This window comes from Neomonachus schauinslandi, chromosome 10, assembly GCF_002201575.2.
Source record: "Neomonachus schauinslandi chromosome 10, ASM220157v2, whole genome shotgun sequence".
In the NCBI taxonomy this organism is placed as follows: Eukaryota; Metazoa; Chordata; class Mammalia; order Carnivora; family Phocidae; genus Neomonachus; species Neomonachus schauinslandi.
In genome coordinates, this window is record NC_058412.1 from 65,180,339 (window position 1) to 65,197,508 (window position 17,170).

General features: G+C 51.1%; 1 protein-coding gene across 1 annotated transcript in view; it reads right to left on the reverse strand.

Moving 5' to 3' along the window:
• Positions 1–261: 261 nt before the first annotated feature.
• The window catches only part of EML6 (EMAP like 6), a 263,656-nt gene continuing 246,747 nt past the window's right edge, over positions 262–17,170 (reverse strand). The window contains 13 exon segments of the mRNA XM_044918715.1: positions 262–737; positions 2,353–2,453; positions 2,862–3,015; positions 3,664–3,767; positions 5,374–5,536; positions 5,966–6,138; positions 7,655–7,843; positions 9,368–9,482; positions 10,138–10,295; positions 11,145–11,353; positions 14,105–14,278; positions 15,316–15,414; positions 16,863–16,992. Coding sequence (XP_044774650.1) covers positions 713–737; positions 2,353–2,453; positions 2,862–3,015; positions 3,664–3,767; positions 5,374–5,536; positions 5,966–6,138; positions 7,655–7,843; positions 9,368–9,482; positions 10,138–10,295; positions 11,145–11,353; positions 14,105–14,278; positions 15,316–15,414; positions 16,863–16,992 — 1,794 coding nt within the window. The 3' untranslated portion in view covers positions 262–712.

Sequence of the window (17,170 nt, forward strand, 5' to 3'; positions counted from 1 at the left end):
TCCCAAGCAGGTAACCGATGTCTTGCATTTAGGAAGCCGGGACATAAACACATGACATGGGTGACAGACCAGGAATCTGTTAAGGGTCCTGTAGCCCTCCTCAGTTTTGAAGTTTTAGCACCATATGTAGAAAGGAGAATATCTGTGGGAGGTGAGACAGCCCACACAACTGGAAACTTTCAAAGGCACTTAATGGATATAAAACTCTGCAAATGAAACGTTAAAAAATTAAGTTTCTCAACTTCTTTATACATGGCTCATTTGGTTTTGAAAGCTAAATGTGGAGAACTGAGGCTATCGGTAGTTCTAATGCTTAGGTGCGTCTAACTGAAGCGGTCTTGTTCAACTCATTGGTAAAAATGAACATTTTTAAAGTATATAGAAACAGAATAGCAAAACATCCTTTGTAAAAGTTCTGATGCAAATTAAAAGCTACATATTGGTTAGGGTAACTGAGGCTTTAAATTCTGTCGGTGGGCTACATGGTCAGAGAGGATTTTTTGTGTCGTGCCACGAACAGAGGCAAGCACTCCTCCCATGTGAGAACTGACCTTCCGGGCAGCACAGTTCCGCAGAGGATGGGGCGGTCACCCCGCTTCGCTGGCACGTGGCGCTCGTGTGGCCTGCAGCGCTGTGGGCACGGAGGGGCCCCTGCGTGCCTCCGTGGTGGCTGGGGGGCGGGCAGCAGCAGCGAGAAAGAGGTTTCTGGCATTTACAGACATCGCCACACAAACACACTGAAAAAGCAGACCAGATACTGATCTTGCGTGGCTGGACATCATCATTTTGTCAAGTGACCAAAAGCAATCTTACCAAGTGCTCCAGAGTCAAGCTCGGGATGTACCGGATGTTGTGATTTCCATCTCTAAAGACGAACCAGGGATCTTGCCACCAATTAAAGATCTGCTTTTTTTAAAATGGCCTATTGGTTTTTGTTTCGACTGGCTCTTTCACTAGCCTGAGTGTGCTGAATGGAAGGACTTTGGCACCTTGACTTCACACTCTCTCCCGTTACTGCTGAAGAGGTTTTATCAGCCCCACTTGGGTAGGAGAGCCTTTGCTACTGTTGGACATAGAGCCCGGGGTCCGAGTACGCTCCCATGGCCACAAAGGCCCAGGGGCCCTGCAGTTTAAAGGTTACTTCTAAGCCTTATATAGAGTCATCAAAAGTCACCTCCGATCCCCTGCACCGGGGTGACCAGTTCACTTAGTCTCTCGTCGCTAGCTTGTTGGCAGCCTGGCGGGCGCGGCCCCGGATGGGGGCATTCAGGGGGGCCCCGAAGTGGGGACAGGCTGGCGGTAGGACCTCAAGGGCGCTCAGTGCCGGCCGCTGTCAGCACGGCAGACCTGAGACCATGCCCCCCACCGCAGGCTATCAGAAAGCACCTTTGGGGGCCGTTTTCTGCACCATCCTTCTGGCTTTCTCTACAGGTGCCTTTTCCACAACCTCTCAGACCAGTGGATTGCTGGTCTGGATTGCTCTATTTCTTCTTCATCCCACCCCCCAAGCATTTTGCTTGGGCTGAAATGAAACCAATATTCATGTTGCAATAAAGCCCTTCAACTACGTTAGAGGTAGAGAATGAGAGTTGAGGAATGACCTCCTCCTGTTCGTCCACAATCCAAAGAAGGAATGCCCTTGGAGGGACAAGAGGAAGGGGCCTTGGAAATGCTGCAGAGGCTGAGGTCATCTCTGGAGCAGGCTGGCAGGGGTCCTTCCAAATCACTTGAAGGCCAGTCATGCCTCACACTGAACCCTGGGCCTTACATTGAGCAGCAGTTAAGGTCAAGAGCAGCCCTGTCCAAATAACTGGTTAAGGTTCTCCTGCTACTAACTAGCACTGGGCCTAATGGCTTCACTTCTCATCTGACCTCATGCAAAACTGGGGAACACCCTTGTTTCTCAGGGTGACTGAGGCTTACTACTATTTTTAAACCTCTCTTGGTTGTGGATTAGTCATCCATCTTAAGAACTCTGGTGATCAGCTGGAAGTTAGGAGTTAAAAGACCTACAGATCGAGGTCATTTTAACCTGATGATAGGCAAGGATGCCACGGGCTGCCTGGAATCAGCCATCTTGGGTCCCCCCCGCCCCCCCACCCACCCGGCAGTGCTCAGAGTAGCAATCATGCCCTCCCCTTCTCACCAGTCCCAGGACAGCTCCAGTGGGGACATGGGCCCATCAAGTTTGGGGTTGGGAGTCATCAGAGACTAAAGACCATACTTGAAAAGTCCTTGTCTTCATTGGGACGTCAGCCCCTCCCTGTGTCCCTGGGACACCTGATGTGCGGACGGGGGGAGGGAGTACTATCCAGGCCCAGGGAATCCGAGCCAGGTCAGTCAGGGTCCTACCTGCAGTCATCTCCTCCAGTGCTGACCACATACTTGTCGTCATGAGAGAAACGGATGTTCGTCACGTGAGCTGAGTGGCCGAAGTAACGCTTATGTTTGGCCTGTGAGCAAAAGTGAAGAGAGAGAGCTGAGAGACCCTGCCCCTCCCAGCAACCACAGACCACTTCCGGGATTCCAGTCTCCCCCTGCCGGAATCATCTTCACTCCGGCCATTCCCATTGGGTCTGGACAATTCTCTCAGCCAGCCTTTTGCTGACTGGCTTTCCCGTCCATTCTTGCCCAAGGTGGACGATTTGTACACCTTCCATCTTCCCTTCCCCTGGTTTCCGGGACCTCCCCTCCAGAGGGAGATGACACGGTTAGGGGTCACCAAATCTCCACAGGGCCAGAACAAGGTTGCTCTTGTTCTAGAGTCTAGATGGCCGTCTCAGTGTGGCCCCACCTCCTGCGGTCTGCAGAAGGAAAGAGCCCGGAGACAGTGCACGGAGGTTACTCTGAGGAAGACTCACAAATTTTTCCGTGCATGGAAAATCAAAGAGCTTCACTAGCCCAAAGTCATCTCCGGTGACAATGTTGAGGCCAGCATGGGTCACACACGCGCAGTTGACATCAGCCTTATCTGCATTTCGTGGCCAGATGCCAATGACTTCGTCCCCCAGAACGCTGTTTGAACGAGAAGAGGTGTCAGCAGCAGACGAAGGAGAAGGCTTCCGGCAGTCAGGCACCCTCTCCCGGGGATAAGAGCGAGAGAGGGCTTTTTGCATCCTTCACTATGATCATGTGGCTCTTCTGTCCCTTCCCCCTCTGGGCACTTACCCTTGTTCTTACTGTTCTGCTGTGCCCCAGTCCCTCGCACCCCAGAAGAAAAGTTACCCCCATCTTTGAGTCTCTCTCCCGTCCCTCCGGTCCTTCCTTCGGACTGTCCGCCTGCTCACAGCCTGGTGGTGACCCTTCCCTTGAACTGGCAAGGCCCTCTTCCTCATCCTAAGCGGCCCTGCCTCCCCGCGCTGCACCGGGCCTGAGTCAGGAGCCCGGAGACCATTTCCCTTTGCACTTGCTGGGTGAGGTTGGGCCCTGGGACAATTACACAAAAGGAGGGATTTTGCATTTCAAAAGCCCAGGTTGGATCAAAGCCAGTGGCCCAAACTGGTACCAAGAAGCCTTCCAAGCCCTCCCTCCCCGCCAAGAAGACAAGACAGCTCCATCTCTGAGCTTCTTCACATCCTGGCCACATGCAAACTTGGAGACCGAGCCTGGCACAAGAGGCTCTCTCGTGACCTTCTCCTTAAGAAGTTGTTTTCCTCCAGTCACCTTGTCCAGGAGGCCCAGGTGATCTTCTCGATGACCATGGCTTCGGTGACCTGCTTCCCCAGGGGGACCTCATGCACCTGGCGCTTGTAGGCTCCTGTTGACACCTGCAAGCAGAAGGCAACCAAGTCTCTCAACCTTCTCTCCAGGTCAAAGGGCTCCCCTTTCGGTGTGCTGTTTCCCAGAACACCGGCCAAGCCTCTGGCTCCCCAGGACTTTTCAACAAATCCAAGTTCAGCTTGAGGCTGCAAAGCCTGTGGTCAACCTGCAGCAAAAGTCGCGGGAGCAGGACATTTTTCCATTCCTTTTCTGGCTCTTTTCCAAAGTCCTAAGGCAGTGGTTACCCAAATGTGGTTCCTGACCACCAGCAGCAGCATCTGGAAAGTTGCTGGAAATACATATTCTTTGGTCCCCCCAACACCAGACACTCTGAGGGTGGGGCCCAGCAATCTGTGTTTTAACGTCTCCAGGGGACGTCTGATGCTCCAAGTTTGGGAATCCGTGTTCTGGGAGAAACAGGTGCTTTGGTACAGAGGTAGGCAAGTTTTCTCATGGACAGCTACTGATGTAGATGATTTCTGAAGCATCTAGGGCCTGACCCTTTCTTCTTTGAGAATATCCTAGGGGGAGATAGCCATTTTCCAGAAAATCTCCAGCCCCTTCTACCCCTGTGGGTGCTTCTAGCCTGGCCACCCTGGGTTTTCCTGCTGTGCACGGAATGCGCCAAGATCTTCCCCACCTCAGGGCCTTCGTACAGATGGCCCGGAAAAATGTTCCTGCCTCTCTCTGCTGGCTAACTCCTACACAGCCCACAGACCTCAGCTTAAATATCACTTGTGCGGAGAGGAAGTGAATCTAAATTCAGCGCCTGTTAAATGCTCCCACAGCACCCTGTACTTTTCCTTCCCAGGACATAATCACAATTTGTAATTATATGTATATTTTGTGATTATCTGTTGAACGCTTGTCTTCTCCATTACAGGGCAAGCTCCAGGAGAGCAAGGAGCAGGCCCACTCTGTCCACCCAAAAACCTAGCAAGGTGCCTCGTTCAGTAGATACTCCCCTGATGAATGGGTCCCCTCTCGTTTCACAACGGGTATCCGACTCCAGGCCGGCTCACCAACGCCTAATATTTGTTCAGAGTGCTGGATAAGACATCATTCTCTTTTCAGCTCAAAGTCCCAAAGGTGGGACCCCTCTTCATCCCTTCCCACTGTCTGTTCCCCCAGGAGAGTGAGGAGCCTCCACTCCAGGCCCAGAGTTCAGGTCCCAAGTGTGGACGGGCCACACTACTGAAGACGCGGAACGGAAATGACCACAGATAAGAAGCCACACAGGCTCAGGTACAGCCCCGGGGAACCCGAAGGTAGGAAGCTTTGAAGGGGAGGAGGTGGGGGGAGGCTAGAAGTGGATTAGGGCTTATGCTGCCTGCATTTCTTACTGAAGGACAACTCCACTTTTAAAATTCTAGTTCTTCAACATTCTTAAATTCTCTAGGCCTCTGCCCTTTCCTTAATAAAGTCAGGGGGAAGTAATAGTACTGACCGGGTTCCTGTGAAGAGGAAGTGAGGACACAGCCCCGCACAAAGCAAGCACTCCATTACTGTAAGCCACCACTGTTGTTGCTGTGGCTGGCATTATTCCTATTAGTATTAGTAATATTATTATTATTATTATTGGTTGCCTCGGAGCGCAGCAGAGCTGAAACATACCTGGATGTATCTGCCATCCGCTGAGAAATCCATCTGAATGACAAAGCTTGGAATATCTTTGCAGTAGCCAATGCGATTCAGGCTTGTGCCCTGAGTGAGGTCATAGAAGTCAACTGTGTGTTCAGAAGAACCAACAGCTAAGAATCTGCTGTCTGGGCTGATTCTAGAAAAAGCAATCCAAGAGCATGGTCCATGAGAAGGGCTGTTTGGGCCGGTCTGGCGTGAGGTCGGCTCTGGGAGGGGCCTCCCAGGATCAAAGGCAGGGAGATCTCACTTCATGACTCACACACGGTTACTTTCTCTGACATGCTAGGGAATTCAGCCATTTCTCTGGATCCTAGCCCAGGGCAGTAAGGAAATGCATGCAGCCTTAGGTAGAATGGCGTGGTACATGTAGTTTTTACTTGGTAAAAACTCTCATGGAAATTAGCAAAGACATGTCTGAGAGTTCACGTGTGGGAGAGTCTCCTTTCACAGCTGGCTCGCTGAAAGGGACCCCCTCACAAATGAGTTCTTCAGTCCAGCCCTGGCCCTGACCCTTCTGGAATGGGAACCACCCTCCTTCTCCCTGCCCAGACCACCTGCTATGTACCTGATATCCTGGATAGCAGATTTCCGGTCTCGTTTTTTCCCCCAGACTTTGAGGCTGTTCACCAGCAAGATGACAAACTCCCCATTCTTCATGCCGATGGCCACCATCTCCCCATCGGGGCTGTAGGCTGCACACCTGGCCGCGTGGCCCAGGTTCACCTTGTTGAGCAGCTTCTACATGGAAGCAGAGTAACAGTCCCTGAGCCCCCGGCCGCCTCGGCTGCTCTCCCAGGGAAATCCCGCACCCAGGCCAGAGCGCTCAGGCTGTCTCCGCTGCCACTGTGGGCCTGCAGACCTCTTGCTTCTTACAGGAACCGTCCCCGAGGAGCCGAGGCAGCCAGGATATTTGAATTAGAGCCGCTTGGGAGACAACACAGATCAAGGCAGAGGCTGCCCAAGTTTTTTGTAAGGGGTTTGGTAGTCCATACGGTAGGCTTCACAGTCCATATGATCTCTGGCCACCACTGAGCTCTGCCACAGGTGCCACGTAACCTGTGAGCCCGGTTTACTTAGTAGAACAGGCAGCAAGCCGGACCAGACCCTCCAGCCTTAGACTGCCCCCCTCTTGCTCCAGGAAAAGAGCTGGAGCTTCCGCACCTGGTGGCTCAAATCCCGAGCCCTGGCTGTCACTAGCCGGGTGCGTTTGTGTCAGTGACTTGCCCACTGTCCCATTGGAAAAGAAGCGAGATTAATACTGCTCGTGCAAGACTGCTGTAAGCACTAGTGATCATGCATATGAGGCATCTGGTGGGTAGCAGGTACTCACTAAATGATAGCCATTGTTGATAGTAAACACAGTAAGTAATTATGAAAATTCACATAAATATAGCAACCATAGTTGGGCTTTGGCATATCTGTTCTTTGATCCTCACACTAAAAATATGAAATATTTACTGGCTATTTTGTGATGAGCCCAACTATTTTAATTATTAGAACTTAAGTACTTGTTTTATTTATTTTTTTAACTTTTTAAGATTCTTTAGAGAGAGGAATCTTTAAAATTCTTTAGAAAGAGTGTGAGTGAGCTGGCAGGAGGCGGAGGGGGGGCGGAGGGAGAGGGGGAGAGGGGGAGAGGGAATTCCGAGCAGAGTCCGTGCCCGGCATAGAGCCCGATGTGGGGCTCAATCCCACGGCCCTGGGATCAGGACCTGAGCCGAAAGCAAGATTGGGACACTTGACCAACTGAGCTACTCAGGTGCCCCTAACTACTTGGTTTTAATATCAGATAACACTTGGCAACAATAATTTTCTCCCCAGACTACTCTTTGCTATTTTTCACTCAAGATGAATTTTTTGATTTTTAATTTTTTTCCATATTCCAAGAGGAACTTTGGTGGGATTTTGATTGACACGTTCCATTTGGGAACATCTGATGTTTTAAATCATTCTTAGTCTTCCCATCGAGGGAAGACCTATCTCTTTCTTTTTAAGGCTTTGTGGACTTTCCATGACAAGAGAAAAATTTTCAGATTATTTTTTCAGATTATTTTCAGATTATTCCTGTACTATAGTTATGGATGGATACACAGCTAAAAGACAGACGGACTGGGTGTGTGCTGGCTGTCTAACTTACTGGCTGACCTGCCACATCGCCCCTCTCTGGCCTGACCCTGGCCAGACCTCTCCTCCCGCCAGGCTCTGGCCAGACCCACCTGCGGGCATCCAAGCCCGGGCAGAGAGGGCCCCTCACCTTGTCAGCCAGGTCCCAGATGCGGGCCGTGCCGTCATTGCTGGCAGAGATGAAGATGTCCTTGGAGGGGTGTGTGGCCAGGCCCCAGATCTCCCCTTCCATGTGTCCATCAATCAGGATGTTGGAAGCAGCATTTTTTTCACCAACTTCAATTATTTCTCCATCTTTGGTTCCTACTAAAATTTTTCCCTGTTGCAATAAAAACATTAGAAATAAGACAAATACTGTATGATCCAACTCGTATGACTTACTAGTCCAGTTCACAGAGAAAAGTCAAATGGCGGTCGCCAAGTGCTGGTGGGAAAAGGAAAGGGGCGTGAGTACTTCATAGGTACAGAGTTCCAATTCTACAAGATAAAAAACGTTCTGTGGGTGGACGGGGGCGATGGTTGCCCAGCAACGGGAATGTACTTACTACCGCTGGATGGTACACCTAAAAATGGCAGAAATGGTAAATTGTTACGTTCTCTATCTTTTGCCACAATTTAAAATGAGATAATTTTATCATCTACTCACTATCTAGGGGGTGCTCGATCAGCAGACAAAGAGATGAACATAGGTAAAAAAGAAGATCTGTATTTTAAAGAATAACTGCAAGAAGAACACAATTAGAGCAAACTGGGAGCGGCTCTGCCAGCAACAGTGCTTCCATGGGAAGGGCTGAGAGGCTTCCGTGGTTGACTCAATCGCCCACCTTACGTCACCCCTCACCTCCCGTTCTCCCTCAGCCGTGGAGGAGAACAGAGATTCCATCATCGGGTCTCTGCAAGAACATTCCACAGACAGCAAGCTCACTACAGAGCTGGGCAGCCAGTTTCTGCTGTTGGACAGCTCAGGTTCTTCCTAAGTTCTCCCTCACACACCGAACAAAACGCCATCTCTGATGAGCCCCACATCTGGGCCTAGCTCTGCCCCACCTCCCAGATGTCTCATCACCCTACCGGATGACTGCCATCGATCTATTTAAAAACAAAGATCTCCATTCCTAATTATGGAGACTCCAAGTCATGTCTGCCTTTTCTTATGGGGAACATCCTGAAGCCAAAGCAGAGGTTAAGATTTATTTTCAAGTACCTCGGAATTTCTTGGGGAGTTGAAAAAAGAAAAGGAAAAAAGGAACACACACATCATGACTAAGATTCTGATTTGGCAGCTCTGGGCAAGAGCCTGGACATCCATATTTAAACAAAACACAACAAGAGACCAACAACAAAAAAACCCAACCTTGCCCTTGTTTCTGAGATTCAGCCCAGGTATGACTTGAAAACCTATGGCTTTGAGTCAGTTTGATGGCCCCTTCCTGCCCCCTTACTGCCCATGTAACTGTGGACATAGGCAAATTATTGACTATCTCTATGCCTATAGTAATAATATTATCTGTAATAGCAGCTAACATCCACTGAATGTGGCTATGAGGCAGGCATAAGGAAAGACACCATGCATTATAATGCATGTGATCCTCACAAGGACGCCTGTGCTGGAACAGAAAGGTTAAGTAACACACCCAAGGTCACACGGCCGGCGCTACTCAGAAGAGTCTGCACCTGGGTCTGTTGGATTCTGCTAAGCCAACTCCCCATGGCAGTTCAAGTCCCACCTCGGAGGCTGGTTTTAAGGATTCAACAGTGCAGCACAGGGAAGGTGTCCGGCCGAACTAACTCTCCCTTGGGCCCCAAGGGGACAGCTGGGGGTAGACTGGCCCTGCCCACTCACTTTGCCCCGGCACACGGAGCGCACACACTCCACCAGCTGGCCTGTCTCCAGCTGGAAGGCCCGGCAGCGCTTCATCTCCTGGTCCCACAGTTTCACGGCACCTCCTTCTTTGGTCCTAAAAAGGATCAAGAGGCACACAGCATGTTGGCCCTTGTCCTAAGACTTGCCCGTGACACGCCAGGCCCCCTTGTCCCCATCATCAAGGTCACAGCCACTGGGGCCCAGCAGGACAGACCCTGCAGGGTGGCCTCTTTCTCAGCCCCACCGATGGGTAGTTACAACCATTTGGACTGGCAGATTTCCTAGAATACTTTCAAAGGCCACTATGGTAGACGGAGAGGATTGCAATCTAAAAAAGTCAAACGGTGTTTTTATCAGATCAAACATGAAGAGAAATGCTTCTCTGTTTTTCTGCTTCATTTTCACATCTCTGTCCCCACGGGAACTTCTCTCCCCTCCTCCCCAGCCTCCCGCCCCCCAAAGAGCTACGGAGAGGAACACTTGATGATCAGCATAGTCACTCGGGTCTATCCAAGAATACCTCTCTGGATTTTAAACTACCATGAAACCTGCCCTCCCCATCTCTGACTTATACTTCTGAAAGGTTTGACCTAGGGCCCTCTCGGAGCAAGGGGAGACCGATCTCCCTGCTGCAGCAGAAAAGATGGGAGAACGAAAAGCTGCATTTTCTCCCAGGGGGAAATGTTTCTGTCACTCTCACCCAAGACAGTAAGAGAAGCCCAGCTATCCTCAGGGGAGTTTCAGCTTACGGCCGCTCTTTGCCACCGGTCACTATGAGTCCGTCCCGAAGGGTTGTGTACATTGTGAAGACGGGGCCTGTGTGAGCCTTGGCCACCAGCCGGATGAGGAAGTGGTCCTTCCACACATAGACGTCTCCATTGATGGCACCCGTGAAAGTGAGGTTGTTCTGTAAACAAAGGGACACCTTCCACACCAGGACACTCACAGCAGCTCTCAGGAGGGTCCCCTCCCAGCCACCTGCTCCTTGCTTAGGTTACCAGAGCTAGAGAAACACAAACACACGCTCAAATTGACCTTCTGTGCTAAGGCAAGCCAAAAGACTTGACAGGAGACCACGAGGCAAATATGATAAGAAAATCACTCAGCCCTGAAATTCACTCTCCTGAGTTGGTTTGGGGCGTTTGACTTCCCCACTGTGTGCACATCTGCATGCAAATGAACTTCCATCCTGGGATCCAGCCCCAGATGACTACAGAGTAAGGGGTAAGGGGCAGGACTCCAGCCCAAACTTTCATGGGCTTGGGAGCAAGGTGCGTAAATCCACACCTGCTGGACCAAGACTTGGCTGGGTTTCAGAATGTCCCCAGGGGAGCCTGCATTGGCTGAGGGGGCCCCACAGTTGGGGCATCTGTGGCACAAGAAGGCTAGGAGGAATCGGGAGGCTGTCCAGTGGGGGGAATCAGTCCCACACCCTCTGCACTTGTCTAACCCAGGCCTAAAAGGCTTGCAAGTCAGTCTGCCTTTACAATGATGAAGCTCCTGGCCTGAGTAGGGGGGGGGGGGGGGGGCGGGGTCCTACCTTTTCTAATGAATATTTCGAGGGTAAAAATAGGGAAAAATACAGTCAACTCACCTGTGCTGAAGAAAGGGAATAATGGTTGCAAGTAAGCCAATAAAGGAGAAAATGGGGAAATAGCTTTCTTGTTGCTTGCAGCTTTGTGGCTATAAGTGCCCCCCCCCATGCCCATGCCCAGGGGTCAGGGTCCCCTCTCAGGAAGCTTCTGCTGGAACTCACAGCACCGAAGGCCACGGAGAGCATCGTCTGCATCTTGGCAGCTTCCATGGACCCGATGACCCCTTTCTTGTAAAGCAGGGCGCTGCCTGCCAGGGTCCAGAACTTCATATGTTTGACCCCGACGGACACAAATTGGGTGTCTGAGTCGGGGCGAAATTCCACCACAAATATGCGCTCCAGGTGACCCCCTCGGCTGGCAACCTTGGCGCCTGTATGGGTGAGAGATTCTGGTGAGGGGGGTGTCCTCCCACACTCCGGGTCAGGCACTAAAGCGCAGCTCACTCAAGATGGCTCTCCATCCCAGCAAGGCCCAGGGTACCCTGCAGATGTTCCTTCTTCCTCAACAGCACCCTCCCCACCTCAGACACTACTCTCAACACCTTATAAAATGGGAACTCTTATTATCCCCAAATTACAGATGAGCCAAACTGAGGCACCGGGAGGTTAAAATAACTTTCCCAAAATCGCTCTACAAATAAAAGGTGGAGCTGGGGTTGTCTGAGGACAAAAGTTAAAGCTCCACAGACGAGTCAAACACATAAATGGGGTTGAGGAAAAAACTAGTAATTAAGTATAAAAGGTAGAATTTTTAAACCCCAAAACCATGAAAGAAAAAGGAATGTGAAGGACTTTTTTTTGAAGAACGTAAAAGCAGAGAATCTTGGAAAGAAATAAAGAACTCTCTAAAGGAATGGGAGTCTCCAATTACACTCCAGAGGAGGGTTCAGCTTCCCGTGGGCAGGAATCATGTGGTGAGTTCAGACACCAGAAGTGAGGAAATGAAGGGTGCCCTTTGCCGTTTTCTCATATCTGGAAGCTTCCACCCCTGGGGCCATCCCTTCTTGCTGTGTTCATGGGGGCCTGGATGCGGCTTGTGGGGGTGAAGTGAGATGGAGGGTTATGTTCGCAGCACTGCCGCTCTGGAAATTTCCCAGGCTCTCTCTTTTCCGCCCTGAGAGTACACTTGAGTGGTTTATTTTGCACCTTCTTCTAAGCCACTGTTTGTTTTTTCCTGGTCTTACTCCATGGACCCTTCTAATTGTGGGCACGCCTGTGTCCCGCCTTGCAGTGGCTTCTACTTTGCTCAGAACAAGTTTCATTCAAGTATCAAGGACCTGACAATGTGCACTTTATATAATAAGCTCATTTTGTACTCAACTTTGTTTCTTAGCTACACACACACACATACCTGGAGTTCCACAAAAACAGTCCTCCAACAAACGAAGAATGAATAATATGCTCTCTAATGGTAAGAAAAATGTAGATAAACCACCCTCAAAACTGTATCATCTGTAAACAGGACTTGAAGTGAAGGAAAAACCACACACAGTCGGCTCAGATGAGCTGGTGGTTGGTGACACAACATTAGACATTGTTACTGGCTCAGAACCCTTCTGCAGACACCCAAAGGCTGGTTCCAACAAAGACAATGGGAGAAAGTTCCCCAAGAGAAGGCTTCTCTTGATCATGTTTAAAAGCTTACTTAAAGTCCTGGCTCTCCCAGTACCCCCCTCCCCCCGGAGGTCGCAAGGCGCCCCAGGTGAGCAGGAGTCTGGGCTGGGGCAGGGCCGGAGCAGGTGCTATCCGGAGGGGCAGATGGCAGAAGGGAGGAGGATGGGCCTGGACTGAAGGACTAGCCTGTGCGCGGGGCCCAACAGGACGACTCTCTTCCAAGGACCTAGGCATGGACTTGGTCTTGGCCCCTGCAGACGGCAGAGTTCGTGCCGTAGAAGGCATAATGAAGCCAGTTAGGCCCTCACAAGAAAGGGCTTTATAAGAGATTTCCAGCAGTGGGTGGGCTGCCTTGGGAAGCGACGTGGGCCATCTTCCTGCAAGTATTCGGCCAAGGATGGGAGTCAGCCTGTCAGGAGTGCACTTGCAGGGACTGCTCTATGGGGGAGATCCGGACTGGTCCTTCCAATGCTACAAGGCTACGAGTCTATAGTTTAAGACCCCCAATGTCTCATCAGGGGCTGAGTCTATTTAAGACCAACTCGGCATGACAGGAAATGAAGCTGCATCCCCAAAACTTAGATAATGGGGCCATTTGGGCACCATGCACCAATGAACAAGAAAATGAGAAACGGACAGGATAAGATGAACGAGTCTCATCATAGAAGTTTGCAGGTTCCCAACCTCTTTTTCTCACATGGGGGCTCAGGAGGCATTGGAACTTAGCTCCCAGCTCTTTCTAGCTCCCTCCATGGGGAGGTGCTGAGATAATGAATCTTTAGAAGCCCTGAATTGGAGAAGAGCCACTTCCGTGCGTGCCTGGCTCAGTGTGCCCCAGATACGGGCTGCCCGGCTGGAGACAGACCTCATTAACGTCCTAACTAATTGGATCTGTTCTGCCAACCTGAGAATACACTCAAAAGATTGCACATCTTTGATTCTAACATGAACATAAATTTAGTAGCAGCCTGTGTGTGTGTGTGCGTGAGTGTGTTGGGGAAAGGCAAGAAAGAAATCCTGTTACATTAAATGTAAACCTTGATTATAAGGTGAATCCCCATTTCGAAAAAGTTAAAATGCCAAAAAATAAAAAATTTTAAAAAAGTGTTTCTGAGCCCATGGTGGTAAAATCCTGCCCCAGTTCCCGTAATAAGGCAACCAGGGTGACAAGGCTGCAGTGGGATCTAGAGGTCATGGAAGGAATGTCAAGGACATGGACATTTGGGTGGGAAGGGAGTTAGGATGGAAATGGAGGAGGCCACGGTCTTCTGCCTGAGGAGGAAGGCTGCCAGCAGAGAGTGCCCACAGAACCTTCACTCAACCAGCCCGGGACTGCCCTGGCCATGGGGTCCAGGGGTCTGATGGGCAGTTTCTCCGGGATTCTCCGGCTTCCACCGACCCAGCAGCAGTGCCCGCGGTGGGCTTCAGAGTGGGGCCCATGGAGGTTTGAGCCCCGCACACACCACAAGCAAGCCTCCCAGAGGAACAGACGGCCTAGCTCCTTTTACCTTCCTGCCAACGCCAGACGGTGATGGTGTGCTCGGGGTCCACTCCCACCGACACCAGGAGCTTCCCGGTGGCACTGAAGTTGATGTAATTCACCCCTTTCGAGTGGAAGCACCGCAGCATCGAGAGGGTGTGTTTGGTCATGGCGTCCCAGATATGGATTGAAGGCGTCGTCCCTGAATGTGTGAGGCATGACACAGAACTGAGGCTGGAGAACGGGGTGGGGATGGGGGCAGCTAAGGCCACGCTTAGGTTCACCCCAAAGCCTTTTTAAGACCAGCATCCTGGGGTGTTACAGTTACTGGGCCTCAGAGACCCCCAACCTGACCGGGCCAGCGGTGAGAGACGACGAGACACACGTGCCGTGCTTTTAGAGCCGGAGGCCTAGGGGGCACTTACGTCCCGCACACGCACTTGTGCAGGGCTTTATACAAAGGAAACTGGTGAGCTCAGTGATTCGTATCAGCAGTTTCGCCAGATACAATCAGCAAACGCGACACAGCGACATGACTTTGCCGTGCAGATTCCAACCGCTCACGGATGGAGCAGCCTTACCTGGGGTCTCCGTCATACCAACTGCGTTGGGTGGACAATGGCAATGAGGAAGCGTCAAGGGAAGACAACAGCTAAAATAAGTCACGTTTCTAATAGCGAGGCACTTAGCAGCAGCATCGGGAAGCTCCAAACTAAGCTTAGAAATGGACATGGGTTCAAGGAACACAAGCAGCGGATATGTTTGTAAAAACTGCCTTTGAAACGACAAAGTTAAAAAAAAAAAAAAACAAAATAACACAACACAACCTCTCACAAATGTGAATCAGTTCACATTTGTCGTTGGCAGTTCCCCAGGGTCCAGAAGAGCCAGGCACACAGACTGCAAGCTGCCCTCGCCAAGCACAATCCCAGACTACAGACGTGGGGCTCTTTATCTGACCCCTGGCGTCTGAAAAACTACCCCCACAAGTCCACAGGGATGGGGCACCCGTTTATTTGGACTATCAGGCTCTGGTCTGACTTTATGATCCCTCAGAATTACCAATCACTGGATATTTCAACCCAGACGACACAGATATATTGGGGGCTCAAAAGATAACAGTAATGTCGAGAAAGGGTAGATGTCAGCAACCCGCCCGCTCCCTTTCCATATAATTGCCCGTCAGGCAGTGTCCCTGCTCTGCTGGGGGAAAGCTCGGCGACTGTGGGACCCTCCTACCTATCTGGCTGGTGGCCACCACATTTCTGTACTTGGGGTGCTGGTTCACCGTGAGGCAGAGGATGTCATCCGTGTGCTCGAGGTAGAAGCTCTGGCTCCCTAGGGGCAGACACGGGAGGGTGAGTGGGGGCGGGGGGTCTGCAGACCTCTCAGGGCAACCCCGAACTATTATGTAGCGTTTGCAAATGCCTTGTAAAACTGAGTGGTGAAGGCTCCAAGTTCTCAATTTTAGAATCATGCCTGGGGAGCTGGGAGACCTTTTTTTACATTTACAGATTCTGTTCCAGGCCGGGTAGAAGAGCTGGGGTCTATTCTCTAGCACCTGCCGGCCCCTGCTGCCCATGGGGGTCCAGAGGTCAGTCCAAGTGCAAGGCTCCCAAGGGCCCAAAATGATAACGGAGATACTACCTAACTGAGCAAAATGGCACCACTTACTCATCTGAAAGGGAGGGCTATGGAATAGGAAAGTAATCAGGGACTCTCTTTCAAATCCTTATTTCTCAAAGCACCAATCCACTTGGGTGCCTAGACGGCACAGGTAAGGTCTTCACCCCGTCATGCCCTCACTCAACATATGTCACAGGAGGTAGAAGAAAGGACAAGAAATACGTTATCATTGACTATGACAAATGGGCCTGCCGACTTCCGAGGTAGCCACTGTAAACCCATCCAAAGGCCCAAGAACTAAGAGGTAGATGAAGGCACTGGTAGACAAAGAAATAGCACATTGCTACTAAAGTGATAATATGTGGCTACACAAAAGAGAAAACATATAGAAAATTTCAAGGCCCTCCTTTCCAAAAAAGGCAAATCATTATGTGCTCAGTGACTTCACGGTCTAAAAATGTATGCATAAACAAGTGTGCAGACTTGGGAAGGAGCATAAAAATTTGAAAAAAGAAAGGGGGTCTGTTTTAAGATAGGAAGCGAATAAGGCAAGATGTGAACACATTTAAATCCGGTGGCAAAGATATGGGTGTCAAATTAATTTCTGAACGCTTCTTTCAGCTTGCGGTATTTCTTTTTCAACTATTTGTTTGAGCCATCCTACAGTGAAGGGACATTTGGGGTGATTTGCTTATGCTATAAGAGTTCTCATTCTTCTGGCTAACTCGTCAAAGCAAGCCAGACTTGAAAATCTGAGCTGCTAAAATATTGGTCACTGTGAAAAATTAATGAGCAAAGTTCCCCGGGGCTCCGTTCTTGGTAACCGGCTGCAAGGAATTTCTCCACTCCCCACACCCTCTTTCCGGCTCCTGTCCCCCCGTCCCAGCCTCTGAGCAGCTGACGGAAACGTGGACACCTCCCTCCGAGGGCTGGCAGCAGGGTGTTGTTAGAAAGGAAGAGGGCTTTGACCTTTGAACGTGGGCCTCCACACTTTCTAGGACCAAGTGATTCCAGGCTGGAATGGAGAGGACCGGCTCCCACAGGCCGAGAAGGCGCCAGCTCCTGGGCGTCTCAGGAGGGGGAGGCACACCCGGGGGGGGGGGGCGCGGGGGGGCGGGAAGCAGAGCCTGCCCTCAGAGGGGGCCCCGGGGCCGCGTTACCCGTGGCCAGGTTCTGCAGCACGCCAGCGGCCGCCGTGTGGAAGATGATGTCCGCGCCGTCATTCAGGTAATGCAGGTTGTTGCGACAGTCGAATCCCCTGTAGCCAAACACGTGATCGAGAGCCAGCTCCTACATTCCCACACACAGAGGGGAGCGGCCCTCAGAGGAAGCAGGAGCAGGGCCGCGAGCCCGCGCTCTGGGGGCAGCCAGCCCCTTACCTCATGGGGACCGCGCGGCGGGCTGGACAGCCAACCCCAAGCCGAAAGCCTCTGGCTTCTTGGCTAGCTGAGGAGAAAACGCAGCCCTT